The 16,729-nt window shown below is 40.2% G+C and overlaps 1 protein-coding gene across 1 annotated transcript in view; it reads left to right on the forward strand.

Moving 5' to 3' along the window:
- LOC144639160 (venom phosphodiesterase-like) overlaps positions 1-13,333 on the forward strand; it is a 40,091-nt gene extending 26,758 nt beyond the window's left edge. Inside the window, exons 20-26 of the mRNA XM_078498416.1 lie at positions 5,671-5,861; positions 6,804-6,861; positions 7,791-7,942; positions 8,581-8,800; positions 9,530-9,659; positions 10,174-10,342; positions 11,190-13,333. Coding sequence (XP_078354542.1) covers positions 5,671-5,861; positions 6,804-6,861; positions 7,791-7,942; positions 8,581-8,800; positions 9,530-9,659; positions 10,174-10,342; positions 11,190-11,336 — 1,067 coding nt within the window. The 3' untranslated portion in view covers positions 11,337-13,333. The remainder of the gene's footprint in view (positions 1-5,670; positions 5,862-6,803; positions 6,862-7,790; positions 7,943-8,580; positions 8,801-9,529; positions 9,660-10,173; positions 10,343-11,189) is intronic.
- The last annotated feature ends 3,396 nt before the right edge of the window (positions 13,334-16,729 follow it).

The following is a 16,729-nucleotide window of genomic DNA, read 5'->3' on the forward strand; positions in this document are numbered from 1 at the left end:
GACATTTTAATGTCATTAAAATTACACTGACAGTAATTAGCTTAAGCACTCTTTTGCTCTTTTGCTTATAAGCAGCAAACGATCTAATTAAGCAAAAATTTAGTTCTTTCATAATGCTTTTGCCTGGCTGTTGTCCTCGCTCACAACATATACACTGGTTTCTATAAGAAATACATTTTTTAATGCGAAAACGCGTTCTTAAACAGTTGTCCTTTTTCACAATCACCACGCCATTAAACCTCGAGCTTGGAGTTCATGAGTGGCTTGCAAATTGTGTCGGTGTTTTTCCAGATGACTTCCTTGCATGAACCAGGCTCGTTCTATTTCGCTGCATACCGCGTCTCGCCTCTTTGGCAGGATCTTCTGGATAGTGCGTTGCGTTAAAGCAAATCGCAATTTTATCAATTCCATCGTTGTCGTGTTGATTGGCTTTGAAAAAACGCCGTTTGGAAAACTTTGTTTTTTCACGGCAAAGGTCCCGTCGCCAGCGAAGCGCGATGGATCGGGTTGAACGGTCTGGAACATGGCTGCTCGTTCGTGTGGCGATAAAGTATCCGTGGTTTTCCAGTCAAACATCAAGCAATGATCTACTTTTCTTTGTCGAAGGATGCTAAATCGTGGCATTATATATCGATAACTCAGCCAGTTACAAATACGAGGCGAAGGGAACCAAGGAAATATAGTTAAGTGGTGTTGAGTGGGTAACTCCTAAATTCACCAAACCGTGTAGCTGTTTGATTTTCGGGAAAATGCGAGGAGTTGTGTTGGCGTAGGGTCGATGAAAAGGGTTCAATATGCAAACTTTAGTATCGTTTTACGTCAGCTGTGCTTTCACAGAACCGCTCATAGAGATCCGCTCCCTATGTGATGACGCATGCCGCAAGGAGGGTATATACAAAAATTCAACAGGGCGAAGCGTTAATACACGATATGTCCTGAGTGTAACAGGGTATCGCATGGAAAAAACCTTTAAACATTGTTCTTCCCCGCGTTTTGGAGGTTTTTTAATTCTACTCGCAACTTTCGAGTAGTAGAAGCCTAAAAATGGTGCAATATGCAAATTATTTGGCCGTTTGACGTCATTGGTAGTTTTTGTGGTACCGCTATCACGGCGAATGACCCGCTCCTGTGATGACGTTATTTACCAGAATGGTGTTCTAGCATGTCAAGACTGGTGTAAGGAAGCATCCTCTGGACAGAGAGGATACCTTTGTTGTATGGGATTTTACTACGGTTGATTTGATTGGCCAGATTTAAATTCTCTTTGTTAAAAATCTAGCCAATCAAATCATGTGTCCCCAGAGCCACTTGTTCGTCGTGCCCCAGGCTCAGCCGGCTAAGAGAGACAAGCGGTTCTGGGGACGACAATAGCTGTGTGTCTACCTATGCTGAATAGAAGACGACAACCAAACTGCCAACGAAGTGAAAGCTGGGATAGGGAACTATGGGTGGGGACTTACAGCAAATCACATGCCCCTCCAGTTCTTCTCCAAGCTTCTGGTAACTAAAACAACAAAAAAGAACGCAGCCAGAGGATGCTTCCTTGCCCTCGCGATGTCGTGGAGAAACGCCCAGATGAAGTCCTTAGTACACCAACCAGAACATTCTAGAACGCCATTCTGGTAAATTGCGTCATCACAGGAGCGGGTCATTCGCTGTGATTGCGGTACCACAAAAAACTGCCGCTGACGTCATACGACCAAACAATTTGCATATTGCACCTTTTTTAGGCTTCCAGTACTCAAAATTTGCAAGCAGAATCTAAAAACTTCAAAACGCTGGGAAAAAGAACAATGTTTAAAGGTGTTTCCCAAGCGATACCCTGTTGCACTCGGGCCATATCGTGTAAAAACGCTTCACCCTGTTGGATTTCTGTATATACCCTTCTTGCGGCATGCGTCATCACTTAGGAAGCGGGTCTCTACGAGCGGTTCTGTGAAAGCACAGATGACGCAAAACGATACTAACGTTTGCATATTCAACCGTTTTCATCGACCCTACGCCTAAATTACTCCTCGAATTCTTCCGAAAATCAATTTGCTTCACGGTTTTGTGAATTTAGGAGTTAACCAGTCAACACCACTTCAAGTTAATTATATTTCCTTGGTTTCCTTCGCTTCCTATTTGTAACTGGCTGGGTTGGGGATATATAATGCCGCGATTTAGCATCCTTCGACAAATAAAAGTAGATCATTGCTTGACGTTTGACTGGAAAACCACTCAAAATTTGCGAGCAGAGAATAAAAAAAACTTCAAAATGCTGGGAAATAGAACAATGTATTATGGTGTTTTCCATGCGATACTCTGTTACACTCGGGACATATCGTGCAAAAACGCTACGCCCAATTGGATTTCGTTTTCCCCTTCTGGCAGCGTGCGACATCACATAGAGGAGCGGATCCTTAAGAGCGTTTTGTGAAAGCACAGCTGACGTCAAACGATGCTAAAGTTTGCATATTCAACCCTTTTCATCTACGCCTAAATAACTCTCGCATTCTCCCGAAACTTAAACTGCTACACGGTTAGTTTTGTGAATTTTGAAGTCACCCAATCAACACTACCTGAAGCTAAGTATATTTCCTTGGTTTCTTTCGCCTCCTGTTTGTAACTTGCTGGGTTAGCGATATATAATGCCACGATTTAGCATCCTTCGACAAAGAAAAGTAGATCATTGCTTGATGTTTGACTGGAAAACCACGAATAATTTCTCACCACGCGAACGAACAGCCATGTTCCAGACCATTCAACCCGATCCATCGCGCTCTGCTAGCGATGGGGCCTTTGCCGTGAAAAAACAAAGTTTTCCAAACGGCGTTGTTTCAAAGCCAATCAACATGACAACGATGGAATTGATAAAATTGCGATTTGCTTTAACGCAACGCACTATCCAGAAGATCCTGCCAAAGAGGCGAGACGCGGTATGCAGCGAAATAGAACGAGCCTGGTTCATGCAAGGAAGTCATCTGGAAAAACACCGACACAATTTGCAAGTCACACATGAACTCCAAGCTCGAGGTTTAATGGCGTGGTGACTGTGTAAAAGAACAACGGTTTAAGAACGCGTTTTCGCATAAAAAAGTATTTCTCATACAAACCAGTGTATATATTGCGAGCGAGGACAACAGCCGGGGAAAGACATTATCGAAGAACTAAATTTTTGCTTAATTAGATAATAGTTTGCTGCTCACATGTAGTTAGAGAATTCTGGTCAGAGTCAAAGCTAATTACTGTCAATGTAATATTATTTTGTTCTTTCAGTGATCTTTTTGTTTTGTTTGTATCTATAGCTCATGTACAGTCTATTGTTTCTTAACGTTTCTGTAAATGGTCGTTTATTACTGTTTATAGGAAATTGTGCTGAAAAAAAAGAAATCTATGAATCTTATTCTGCTGTATTCTGCCTTTATATCTTCTGATTGATAAAAACCTGATGGGCAAATCAGTTAGATGCTAAATATTCTCTATATTCTCGAGACATTTGGAGTTTTCGCCGGATTTGCTACGGACCATTAATCAAATATTTTTCCTCGTTTACTGTTGCTAAATGTTGCGCGGGCAGAGTATTTCTTGATTTTAACTTTAAGATCCTCAAATTTAATTCTGAATAGCTAATAAAGCAGTTCGAGGGCTTTATCATTTTTGTGAATGTTACATTGCTCTCAAGATTTCCGAAGCGTGTTCGGAAATTTCGAAGATGGCCTTAAAGAGTTCGGTGGCCATCGGGATTCCGGCTAACCGAGTTCTGATCATAGTCCTCCGAAGATTTTCCGAAAATTACCAACAACAGATATCTTGATAGTTCACACTAATTTTACACTTTATGTTGTAAACAGGTCATTGCATGTTTTGTCACAAAATTAAGGATTAATTACACTACTGTAAGTGTTTTGACAAATCATCATTGAATTGTCCATTCCTTGTTATTACAGGAATGAACGAACACATTTAACCCTTTAATGTTTTTTTTTATTTCTTACAATTATCTTTCGCCGGCGAACGATGACTATACATGCGCGCTATGAAAAAATTAGTAAAAGTTTTCAGTTTCATCAGGAATGACAAGAAATCGCGCTTGCAGTAGAGCTACTGTATGAAAGAGGCCATGAAAATGAGCTAACTCTGTTTAAATGATCATTTTGATCCTCTGGATCTCGTAAAATTTGAAAATGAATCAATAAAAAATAAATAAATAAAAATAAGGGTATTAAATCTGACAACTAGCAAGCAATTTAATGTTAATAAACGATTAATAAAATCGAATCGACTTTGTTTAACGAGGGTTGCACGTAACAGTCTTGCAACTGACAAACCTGTGGCCCTCGGATTCCCGATCGAATTGGAATTTAGAAGTGTTGGTTTTTATGGAGGGAGGAAAACCGGAGAACCCGGAGAAAAACCCTCGGAGCAAGGAAGAGAACCAACAACAAACTCAACCCACATATGACGCCAGGTCCGGGAATCGAACCCGGGCCACATTGGTGGGAAGCGAGCGCTCTCACCACTGCGCTATCCATGCTCCCCCAATACAATAATTTAGCTGAAGGTAGTTGACTAGATAAAGGTTAAGTTTTACAAAGTTCTGCAGAAAGGTTCTACTAGTGACCTACAGAGAAAAAATAGCGTTTTACCGAAGACCTTGGCCCTCCAAATGAAGGCTACTTTTTATAAAACAAAAAAAGGAAAGCACTATAAACTACATTCGGTTTTTAAGACCACATTATTTTGTTCCTATATTTGATTACTTTTAATTGACATGCGAACCCCTATGCATCCTCGGAGACCCAGGGGCAGTTAGTGGGGGCGGGGAAAAGTCTATACGGGCGAAAAAAAAAATCGGCGAAGAAAAGTTTTCCCCGCCCCCACAAACTGCCCCTGGGTCTCCGAGGATGACCCCTATGATGTTGTGTCGTCACAAATTTGAATAAGCGGTAACATTTATCCGATCAAAATGCTAGGAGCTTTTTAGTACTCAAATATGTACGTAATACCAATCTATAACAACCTGACTGTCAAAATTTCAGTTATTTTATTATGTTGTAATTTAGACGTTATCATATGTTTTTGATTAATTTAGTCGCCGGGAGCCGACTTTCGTAAAAGGGAGAATAATATGTAGAAGGATATTTTGGGATTATTTTATAGTACGTGCTCGAGTGTTCAAATTATTTACTCATCTGCGAAAAACAAGGATTTCATTTATAAGCTAAGTGTGAATTCGCGTCAGATTAAAGACCCGCGAGAATTTATTTTATACGTTTTTATTATTATTTTTTTATGTTAATTACGTATTGTTGGCCAAATCGCGAAAATTAAGTCCGGCAAAATATGCCCGTTCCATTTTTGCGATAATAAGATCCCGCGAAAACAAGCAACATAACTACTTTTCCATAGACGCTGAACTGTTGTTCATATTTAGCTTGTCAAAAGAAATCCTTTTTCGACCTTATTTTATCTTTAACTTTAAAATAATTTCGGTTAACTGCTATTGTAAACTTTATAACTTAGAAAACACGTGTTTTCTCTGTTGTAAAGTTGTAAAATCAGTTATTTCGTAATTTAGCAGCTGAAAACACTGTGATCTTCGGGGACCGATAATGTCCAATGACAAATATCACTGCATATTGCGGTATCTCTATTACGGTAATCTCATCGTTTATTCATTGGTCCCAGGTATCCTCGGACTTAAACCTGCCCCAAATGACGGAGCGCCTGGCAGTTTATTGCACCTACTGGACCCGACAAATGTTGACGTCACAGTTCCTGAATCGAAAAGCGATGGTAAACTGATGAGAACTGACATATGTCGCTATCCTACGGTCGATTCGCAAAACTGCAAAAACTGCATATGTTCTCACTGTCAGGTAAGTGGGAAAATGTCATAGTTACTTACCTTATTAAAGGAATATAACGAACAAAATCTTTGCGTAATAAAATTAACGCGAATTTTCCAAAAGTTATGTTTACAATTTCCCATATGTACGTTCACATGCATTCAATTAACGCGAATTTGGTTCTTTATGCGTGAAAACATTCTACAGCTACATGTGACTTTCACAAGACAATACAAATGTCCAACAACAGTCAACAGATACACCGGTAAATGGGAAAACAGAAAACGCGATGGACATCTAGAAAGTAGAAGAAGTGAGCGGCTTCTCTATTTGTCATTGAAGATAACAAACGTTACGAGAGAGGTTGATTTCATGTAACTTTGTTGGAAATAAGGGTTTCTTTAACTGCCGGAAAAATAGTGTGAGTTAAATAAAATAAACGCGAATTTTTGAAATTCGCGTTAAAAAGATGCATCGTTAATTTCCTATAATAAAGTATATGGAAAAGAAATGATAATACAAACAAGCGGGGAAGGGGAAGGAGGGGGAGCCCTGGGGACGAGGATGGGAGGGATACGGGAGGATGGGAGGTAGGAGAAGATAGGGCGGTAAGCGGGAATTCCAAGGTAGCGGGAACCGGGAGTAATTGGGAAAAATTTCGCGACATTTTGTAATATTATGCAATAGAAATAACACAAAGTGGCGGGACCACTAAGGAAGGTGGGGGGGGGGGGGAGATGAGGGGCGGGAGCCTAAAAAAAAGGGTAGCGGGAACTTCGGTCCCCCTTCCTCTCCTCTATAAGCAAGTGTGCAATTCGATGCAAATTCTACAAGGTAAACATTCCACTTGACTTTCTAAAACCTGAAAAGTTACAATCTCATAACCATTTAACGTGGTGATCTAACCATGCTCAAGATAATGGGGAAATAAATATTGCCGTTAATGTTTTGTCTTGTTTTTATTTTAATTAGGTGAATAAAAGTGATGTTGATCGATATGACAAGATGCTTGACATGTCAGATGAGCAAAGTAAGGATATACACTACCTTTCACCGGGGGGGGGGGGGTACTCCCTATAATGGCCTATACGGAGAGGCTCTGCCCGAAAGGGGTACCTTTTTCGGGCTTCAGATATATAAAAGGGTAGGGATTTCACAAGTTAAGGTATACGAAAGGGTATGGAAATCTGTCATTTAGGTTTTTGAAAGGGCCTTTTATTAAAATATTTCGAACAGATGCAATTTATAGCTGTATTATTTCAATTTATTAAGCGCTACTTGAAAATGACAAGAAATCGTCATGTTTTTAGTCTAAACCATGACTTTCAGGTATATGAAAGGGGTACCTTTTTTGATTAAAAGGGTTACGAAAGGGGTACAATTTCTAGCAAAATGGTATATAAAAGGGTAAGGGGTAAGAGCTTGGGGCGGAGCCTCCTCGTACAAAACGTTTTTGGGTACCCTCCCCCCCCCCCCCCTCGAGCCTTTTCATCTTCATTTGTGAGATATGTGTAAAGAACTGATTAATGAGCGGTTTTAACTGAGTAGCCTGTAATCTGTCTTCAAGGCTTTTGAAGCAACGTTAAATATATAAAAGCAAAAGTGGACTGTTTTTTTGCTATCACGGCTTACATAATCTCCTTTGCGCCATATGTCGCATTCCTCACGGAAAAAGATACCGCTTAAATTCATTGGTGTAGATTTTTGCCAGTAAACTAAAGCATGTTAGAAAGAAAAGAAGTTCAACCGCCTCATTTTGATGAGAAATTTGTTTTGTCTCCTCTATAATAACCTATTCCAGTTCTAAAGATTAGTCACAGCCCATCTTATCTTCGATCACGTCAATTTTTGTAATACTCATTGCCTTTCCACGTTGATTCGCAGGGTTTCAATATTTTTTTTTTGAGAATTTTGTTCCTTTTTACGTTTTTGTCCTCATCCAATCTTGTTCTACCTTAGTATCCCGACTGCAGGAGACTCATCTCCCGTGGGGAGTACCCGAGGGAGGAGCAGGCAAAGGAGGCTGTATTCTAACGCAGCAAGATTTCGTGACAGGCTACAGCACCTCTCTTCGTTTGCCATTATGGGTGGCTTACAGACTGGACGGAAAGGTACGTGAATCCAAATCTCGTTAATTGAGGGGGGATGATGGAGGCCTCTGCTGGAGGCTGCGGTAGCCTAATGGATGGTGGCTGGGCACCATCTATTAACCAATGGGTTTGACCTCTGTGAAGGTGAAGGCTGGAACGAATTTCCTTAGAAATAACCAACCAGCGTTGATCGCTCATTGCTCACGTGACCACTCACGTAAGCCGGCTTGTGCCAATCTCTGATTGGGCAGTGGAGCTCTTAATTCCTATTGTAAATATTTGTTAAAATATCAAAGATTCGATACCAGGATTCATTATAAAATTGTAATAAGGCGTTCTCTGGTAACGGATAAAAAACTTTCCGTCGAAGACAGCAGACTGGCTGCCGAAAGCTTATAATTTTTAAACAATTTTTTACCAGAGAACGCCTTATTACAATTTGGTTAATATTTGATTTGCAAAACCGGTAAATATTAGTACGTCAGAAAAATCTAAGTTTGAAACTTTGAACGAAGCCGAATTCATTCCAATTCTTTTGCGCGCAATGTTGCAAACGTTAGGGTAAAACGGTTCTTTTTCCTGGAACATTGGGACGAAGATTACGTGCAAACTTTTCTGGGCCTTTAGTTTACTTTTGGCGTCTATATTCTTTTGTCTAGAAATCGTCTCAGTCAGCCAAGCGACGCAACTGTTTCCGACGGGACATCCGACTGACTGATTCCCAGGCCTCGCTCTGTAGTCATTACAGCTGGTCCTTTTTTACCCGCGGACACATGGCGCCGAATGCCGACTTTGATATCTATGACGAAAATGATGAGACGGTGATGAACTCGTTCTTGTTATCAAATATAGCACCACAGTACATGGGATTTAACGCAGGTAAGGGTCTTATGGAAACGGTTGTTCCAACATGTAACGTTTTACAATCCTCTGGCGGCTGCATACAAAAAAAATTTCGCAGTTGTTTGGTTATTAAAAACGCTACAAAGTCATAATCTTGACAAAGTTTTTTACCTTCTCTATAACCTTGAGGGTGGTAAAGTGTATTTTCTTGACCCGTGATTGGCCCTTTTTATTTCACGTCAAATGTGAAATGGCCATTTTTCCTCGTGAATCGTGATTTCCATAGTAGCCGTGAACCGTGATTTTCCAAAACGTTCTCTATTATTTTTCGTGAAGCGTGAGGTGTCATTATTAAAGTACACTGCAAAACAGTTGTATCTTTTGCGAACGCGCTCGGTCTTCGAACGAGAGCAAGAGGTCTGGAGCCAATGTCAAAACTGTGAGTGAGACCGGTCTTGCGAGGCTCTCGAGACGATCGGCGCTTCGCGCCTCAACGTTCGGCGCATCGCGCCTTCGATAAGTGCTTTTTACAACTTTAGAGAAAAAACGACTGTTATGCAGTCTATTATTATAGTTTTCGTGAATTGTGAAACGGCCGTGTTATTTCCCACTCTCAGCCTTATGTTGTTCAAGCAAACAGCTTTATATTAGTTACTTTATAAAATACACTATAAAATGCAGTTTTGCGGGGTTACAGTTTACGTTTTTTATTAACAAATCTGTAAAAGGATGTGAAAGACTAACTAAAGCTTTCTTATTCATTAGGTATCTGGCTTGAGGCTGAGAAAATGGTACGGGATCTGTCCGTTACTTACTCACATGTTTACGTCATTTCCGGTTCGATATTTGACGAGAATGCAGATGGACACCGAGATGACGATGAAAGTATTACAAGGTTGGTACTCAGGCCCCGTCCACACTGATTCGTTCGCCAATCGTCCGCACTACAACGATCGATAACGCTCATCGTTTTCATTGAATTGCATACTTTTGAAAACGCTGTTCAAAGTGACTGACTGACTGACTGACTGACTGACTGACTGACTGACTGACTGACTGACTGACTGACTGACTCACTGACTCACTGACTGACTGAGGGACTGACTGACGGACGGACGGACGGACTATCATACTGACTGACTGACTGACTTATGGACCGCCGGAGGGACGGACGGACTGAATAAAATTTCTTGCAATAAGTCATAACAAATAATAGATGATAATAGATACAAGGATGTTATTAACCCACGCAGTTACATGTACATCCTAACTCAGCAAGGAGTTTGGGGTTGGAGGGTTGACAAGCTTTAAGACGTTAAATTTACAATAGTAAATTAGGAGTTAATTTGGTAACTTAACCCAGCCGACCTAATTTTTTTCCTCGTTAATTTTTCTCCTTTTGTTCACAGATGGCTAAAAAATGACTCTAATTCAGTAGCAATACCCACTCATTATTATAAAATCATCGTACGATGTGATACCAGCAAGAAGCCGTATTACAAAGTGCCCGGATGTGAAGGGCGGCTTGACGTCATCTCCTTTATTTTACCACATTTGCGGAAGCGTCCATGCTCTTTGGTAAGCCTTGACCAGCCCTGCATGTGTAATGAAAAACCTTTTATGAAAATGTTACCCTCAGTTGTCGGCTGACAACTGATTTTTACCCATTGGGACCTCAATCTCGTTCTAGACCAAAGTTGTCCGAAGATTGTCCGAGTGTTGTCCGAAGGCCATAAGAACGGTTCCGAAGTTTGCGGAAGATCTTCGTGCAACATCCGAAGCACCCTAATCCTTAGGCGTTTCGACTTTCGACTCATTCCCCATAACGTCATCGGCCATAAAAACAGTTCCGAAGTTTGCCGAAGATCTTCGTGCAACATCCGAAGCGCCCTGATCCATACGCGTTTCGACTTTCGACTCATTCCCCATAACAATTTCTCTCAGTGGAAAAAAATTATCGTAATTCGTCTAACTCTTGCGTTAAAATGTTGTTTAGATAGTTCTGTTGCAGTGAAATTGCATGCAACTGCTTAGAAATCTTACCTTCAAAGGGAAATTAACAAATATTTGGAGAAATTTTTTTGATAAGAAGCAGCGTTTTGGTTTTTGGGGGGCAACTTTCGAGGAACTTTTTTAATCAAAAGCAACTTTTTTGGATTTCTGGAGCAACTTTCGTGCACCTTTTTCACAAATTTCGAGCACTTTTTGAATAATTTCAGCATCTTGTGGAAAGCCCTAATTTCAAACAATTCAACGTCAACTTGTCGTACAAGTGGAGGTTCCCTTTAAAAACCATCCATGGACAGTTGTCCAGTGATCGTTAACTTCCATCTGCCGAGTGTATTTTCATCTTCATTTACTGATTTCTTGCAGTCAAGACCATGGAAAATTGACTTAATTTTTCTCCTTTATTGCTCTTTTGCAGTTTCAATCTTCTTCCAAGTATTTCTTGGAAAATACAGCCAGGGTTCGTGACATCGAACTGTTGACAGGAATCAAGTTTTTCAGCGGATTACCTCCAGCCGAACAGGCGCGAATCAAGACCATATCTCCTGTCGAATTGTGGGCCTGAATTAAACCATGATTATAGTATATTCTTTTCAGTTATAAATGGAGAATCAAATCAATTATCTATCCAGAGTTTTGAAATTTTATTGAAATATTGTATGATCAGTCAGGAAATAATTTTTATTGAAAGTTTATAAGAAGATATTTTAGTATATTACAGGTAGCAAGAGAATTCTAAGTTAAATTTCACGCGGAAGGAAAGAAAGAACGGACGCCTCTCACTGTTGGCTCAGTTCCATTCCCCGCAAGAGAGTGGGGTGAAATCCGAGCTAATCAATTTCAAAATGACGTAGCATTACAGAGCTGTCTCTGATTGGTTGTTGCTTGGTGATGTTTTATTTTTTTGCGCGCGCGCCCGTGTTAACAACCAATCAAAACCACTGCATAAACCTTTGTAGTTCTACGTCATCATTGTGGAATTTTTCGGCTAGAAATCTCAAATTAGTTACTTCCTCTCTGAAGTCTAAAAGGCCCGGTAATACGGGCAACATTTTTGTTCAACTTGTCTCGCCACATTGTTGCATTGCGGGTTGAACGAGTTGTTGCCCGTATTACTACCGCGCGCTCAACTTGTCTCGCAACAAATTTCGGTGTTACAAGTTGAAAAAAATTGTTGCAAAAAGTAGAACTCGGTTCTACTTTGTGCAACATGTTGCTGCAATTTGCAACATCGAAATTTGTTGCGAGACAAGTTGAGCGTGCGGTAGTAATACGGGCAACAACTCGTTCAACTTGCAATGCAACAATGTTGCGAGACAAGTTGAACAAAAATGTTGCCCGTATTACCGGGCCTTTAGAAGCGCGATAGCCTAATGGTTGGCTTACTGGACTCAATGTTAGGTCGAGAGGCAAGCGGCATTGTGTTGTGTTCTTAGGCAAGATTCTTCACACCCTGTAGGTTGAAAATGACTAACCCGCGTTGAAATTGGGAAAACACCGGCAGCATGGGCCACTAAGCTCGATCGCAGACTTTGTAAACAGCATCTCTGCAAAAAGGCATTGTCGAAGAAACAACAGCGTGTCCTGTGCATTAAGTGTACCCGAGAGACGACTCCTTGCTCCGGCTATAAAGTGTCGCGTTTCATTCTAGATTTTGATTCGTACAGTCGGGGAACAAAAATACAGGTTGATGGGGAATTTCAGCGACGGTCTCGGAGACTCGTCTGAGTCCGCAATTCTCATCTTGATGCTGTCTGCCTATGGTCAAGTGTCCCACACCGCAGGAGCTTATTCCGGTAAAAGTAGAATTTAACGACTAGGAGTATTTCTACAACCCCCTGGATGGGATGCTAGTCCATCGCAGGGTAACCACCAGCATGTAATTCGCCGTTATCCATATCATTTATACGATTGGCCGGAGAGAGGCACTAAGGGAGTAAAGTGCCTTGCCCAAGAACACAATGCAATGACTCCGGAAAAGGCTTGAACCCAGACCGCTCGATCAGGTGTCATAAAATGTGACAGGAGATGTATCACGACAGCCGATGTCAGGAGACTTTTTCAACAAATAACTCAAGTCATCAGCTTTATTGACACATTAAACATTCATAAAGGTGTTGTTCTGTTCTAGGGGGCAACTTTTGATCGAAGTTAAAACTTTTAAGTTAAAATACCTTTAAGTTTACTTTTGTACAGGAGATTTTCGAACTGTGTTTCAGAGGTACCACTTGAACATTCTCTCGTGTGATGCCGGCATGTCAAAAGTTTCTCTACAAAGTAAGGGTTACATTGTCAACTCCCTTAACTTAACAAAAACCAAAGTCGTAGCATATTCCTTAAATAGACAATTCGAATTTTGTTTTTATCCTAACCCATCAGGAATTTAACGAATCTTGCAAGTTCATTTTTTCCAAAAGGCTTAAAAGCCACACTTGATTATTGTATTTTGACAGACTTGAAAGATTCATCAATTTTTCAGACAAAGGTCAAAGTTTATTCGTAATTTTAAATTGAATTAAACATTTCATAGTTGTTATCTAAACCAGAGCAGTTATATTTCAAGTTCTTTGCATATTAAAAAAATATTTTAGCTCACATACGTTCCTAATGTGTGAAAGTAGTTTCCTAACCTTGGGTGTGGATATATTACATTTGTTTCATGTTTGTTTCTTATACACAACCCCACAAGCTTCCAGCTTAAAAACACAACCGTATATGATTGTTGGGTTGTGGTTCATTTTTACTCCATTGGTACAATCTGGTATTTTCCTTTGTTCTATATTCATTTTTTATATATTACCCTACACCAGAACTTAAACAAATTAAAGACAAATACCAAGTTGTATTAACCCTATTCAGACCGGGGAGGGGGGCTTTTGAGGCCCGCGCTGACTTTGAACGCTTACATGTTTTCCCAAATTTGTAATTTTCGTGTTTCTATTAATGAAAATGTACTTTAATGCAATTATTTTTACCTTTTTCGGGTTTTTAGCATATTTTAATGTGCACTTTGCAGTAATTTTGGGCGGTTTTCTAGCACTGATTTTGGAAAAAAATTTAAATCCAAGATGGCGGCTGTTTTGACTTCATGATGTAATTGTCACGTGATGTGACGTCATCATCTCATCTATATCATCATCTATAAGTTTCATTGTGATTGCTTAAGTATTCTGGAAGTTACATAGGGGGGGGGGGGGGGGGGGGGGGGGGCGTCCGAAGCCCCCCTCCCGGTCAGAGAAGGTCAAAAAAAGCCCCGTCTGAATAGGGTTAAGGGTAAAACTGAACCACAACATTACTAACGATACTTTACTAATTACTATCTGACAAACTTGAAGGTTGACACTAGGTGGCACAACAGACGATAACAAATTCATAACGTAATAAAGAAAACAGAACATAAGGTTTTGTTGTTATCAAGGCGGCAGTACACATGAATGCCATTTTTGTGCCGCTTAACACGGGCTTACTGGATATATTTTGTTCACACACAAGCAATGCAAAAACTCTCTGCTCATCTCATAAATCTACGTTTTGCGGTGTTTTGTAATTATTTGGGTGATTTTATGGACTTTGGAGGAAAACGTTTTTCTCAAAGGAGTTGTAAAATTTAGCGAAATGAGAAATATTGAAGATTGAATGTTGTTTTAAAATTAAAATGCGAAGTTAAAATTAGTAGATGGACACCAAAACAGTCCCCTGACAACCTGGGGTGCTCTTTCGTGAGGGTTAACTGTCTTTTGGTGTTCCAAAAATAATTGTCTTTCTTCTATCCCTATTTCACCGGCTCTAATTCACGTTTACTCCCGCCCCTTTTGTGAGTCACCTCCATCTATCTTGTACTCAGTTGCTAAGCAACGCCAATGTTGTAGCTCTATTTGTACGTTTGAAAAAAAGACCTATAAAGTAAGCGACGTGGATGGGCAATTCCTTCATGATCAGCGCTTCCATCAACCACACCTTAAAAAACGTCTTCTAGTCGACTTCACTAAAACCCGGTCTTAGCACAAAGAACCTCTTGCATAGCTTGTAGCTAGGACAAGTGGTACGTAGATCAATAAACGAGTGGCAATCAGGAGAGTCCCAGTTAGCGCTTTACATACAACAACATCAGACTGAATGCGCGTGGGTACGCCACCCTCCCCCAGTCAGGAAAAACCATGTTAATGCATAATGCTGTCATATTTTCGTAAGAAATTTATTCCTATCATGGTAAGCGCCAAATATGCCAACAAAATGTAAGGGAGTACGGTGTGTTTGAAGTAATCGCCCACCATTATGAACAACGTGTTTCCGTGCAAATTTGCGCGTTATGCCGCCTTGCGCGAACTTCTTTTTCGGTTCGTGTCTCTTTTTCCGTGACGCAAAAGAAACTGGCCTGGGAACGAAGGAGAATCCAACATGGCGGCAGTTACACGGCGGTAGAAGCTTTTGGTGTTGTCGAAGGAATTATAAGCTTATTTTGACGCCAAACCATCAACAATGGTTTGGTTTTGATCATCTTTATAGTATAACATGCCTCTGGAAACATACTTTTCCTCGTTTGAACGAAAGAAGAATGGCTACAGCGGCTACAAAACACTAAAATGGAGACCACGTTTATATCGCTGTCATCGCTCACTGCCAATACCTAAAGGTAAGCTTTTATAAGCTAAAACCTGCTGTACAGGATATTTTTTTATACATTCTGCTGGTTTCTTATTGTTATTGCCTTGGTAAGCATTCAACTTTGTTAAATTGAACTCTAAGTGTGTTGCGATTTTTAAATTCATACAGCGGGAAATTCAAATTCTTTCATCACGCAGGTGCTGCGTTGTTTTAATGCACCAGTCAAAGTAAACCCCGACCTCCCCCACCCCGGGATATAGGTGGGGATTGGTTCTGAATAGCGCACAAAAACTGACAAATGCCCCACCATGTGGAGAACATTTATAGCAGGAGATGCCCCACCCCCTGGGGCAACTAAAGATAAGTGTGATATTTTTCTCTTTGTTCCTACAGCAATAAATTAAACTATGTTAACAAAAGGAGTAAACAACATTAACATTAACCAATCAAATGACCATTATTTCGATCCTCCTTGAGTAAGTGACTACCTATAAAAGGGCCCACCCAAGAACTTTTTGCGCGATGTGCGATGCGAGAACATCCTTTCTCGGTCGCAGGCCTTGTGTCTTCCCCTAGTCCATACTAGTCAAACATTACACGTGACCAGCGAGTATATCAAAATCCCCGATCGCAACCTTAAGAAATACGCTCTACTATAAAAGATGAAGTCTTCAAATTCGAGAAAAAAAAGTGTAGGCGAATCGACTTTGGTGTAGGCGAACCAACTCAGGTGGTGTAGGCGAAGCGACTTCACTGTAGGCGAATCAACCTGTAGGCGAAAATACTTGTAGGCGAAACGACTGACATTCGTTGCTTTATATAAATTTTCCTTTGCAAAATTTCAAAAAATTACCAACAAATCTTGTTCATCAACCCCTCTATCTGTTCTATTTATATTTAAAACTTCCTTTGCAATTTTAACACGGGATCAAAATATACATCTTACGTGGATTTTAAAGGCAAGCTATGTACTATATTAAAAGACCACAGGGATAAACCAAAATAGTTGTTATACTTTTCTTTATTATTTATGAATAAATATGCACAGTATTTAATACTTTGCTTGATACGAATGACAATGTTGAAAGTGTCAACGCAGTGTTCCGTGGCTGTTTCACATTTAATATCTTTTGTTCAATATCTTATATTTAATAGCATCCACAGCAAAACATGCCGATTTTTGTCAAAAAGCTAAAAAGCTTGGCATACTCTCACACGTACATGTAGTCTTCTTTGATGCCTTCATCATTGGGAAGGTTTTCCACCTATGAAGAATACAAACCGGGCGATCAACGAGCGAATTTACTGGTGTTTATATAAGGACCAGCTAAACAAACATTTCTAAAGCCATAC

The sequence above is a fragment of the Oculina patagonica genome, chromosome 14 (assembly GCF_052425735.1).
Source record: "Oculina patagonica isolate OP01 chromosome 14, crgOcupat, whole genome shotgun sequence".
Lineage (NCBI taxonomy): Eukaryota > Metazoa > Cnidaria > Anthozoa > Scleractinia > Oculinidae > Oculina > Oculina patagonica.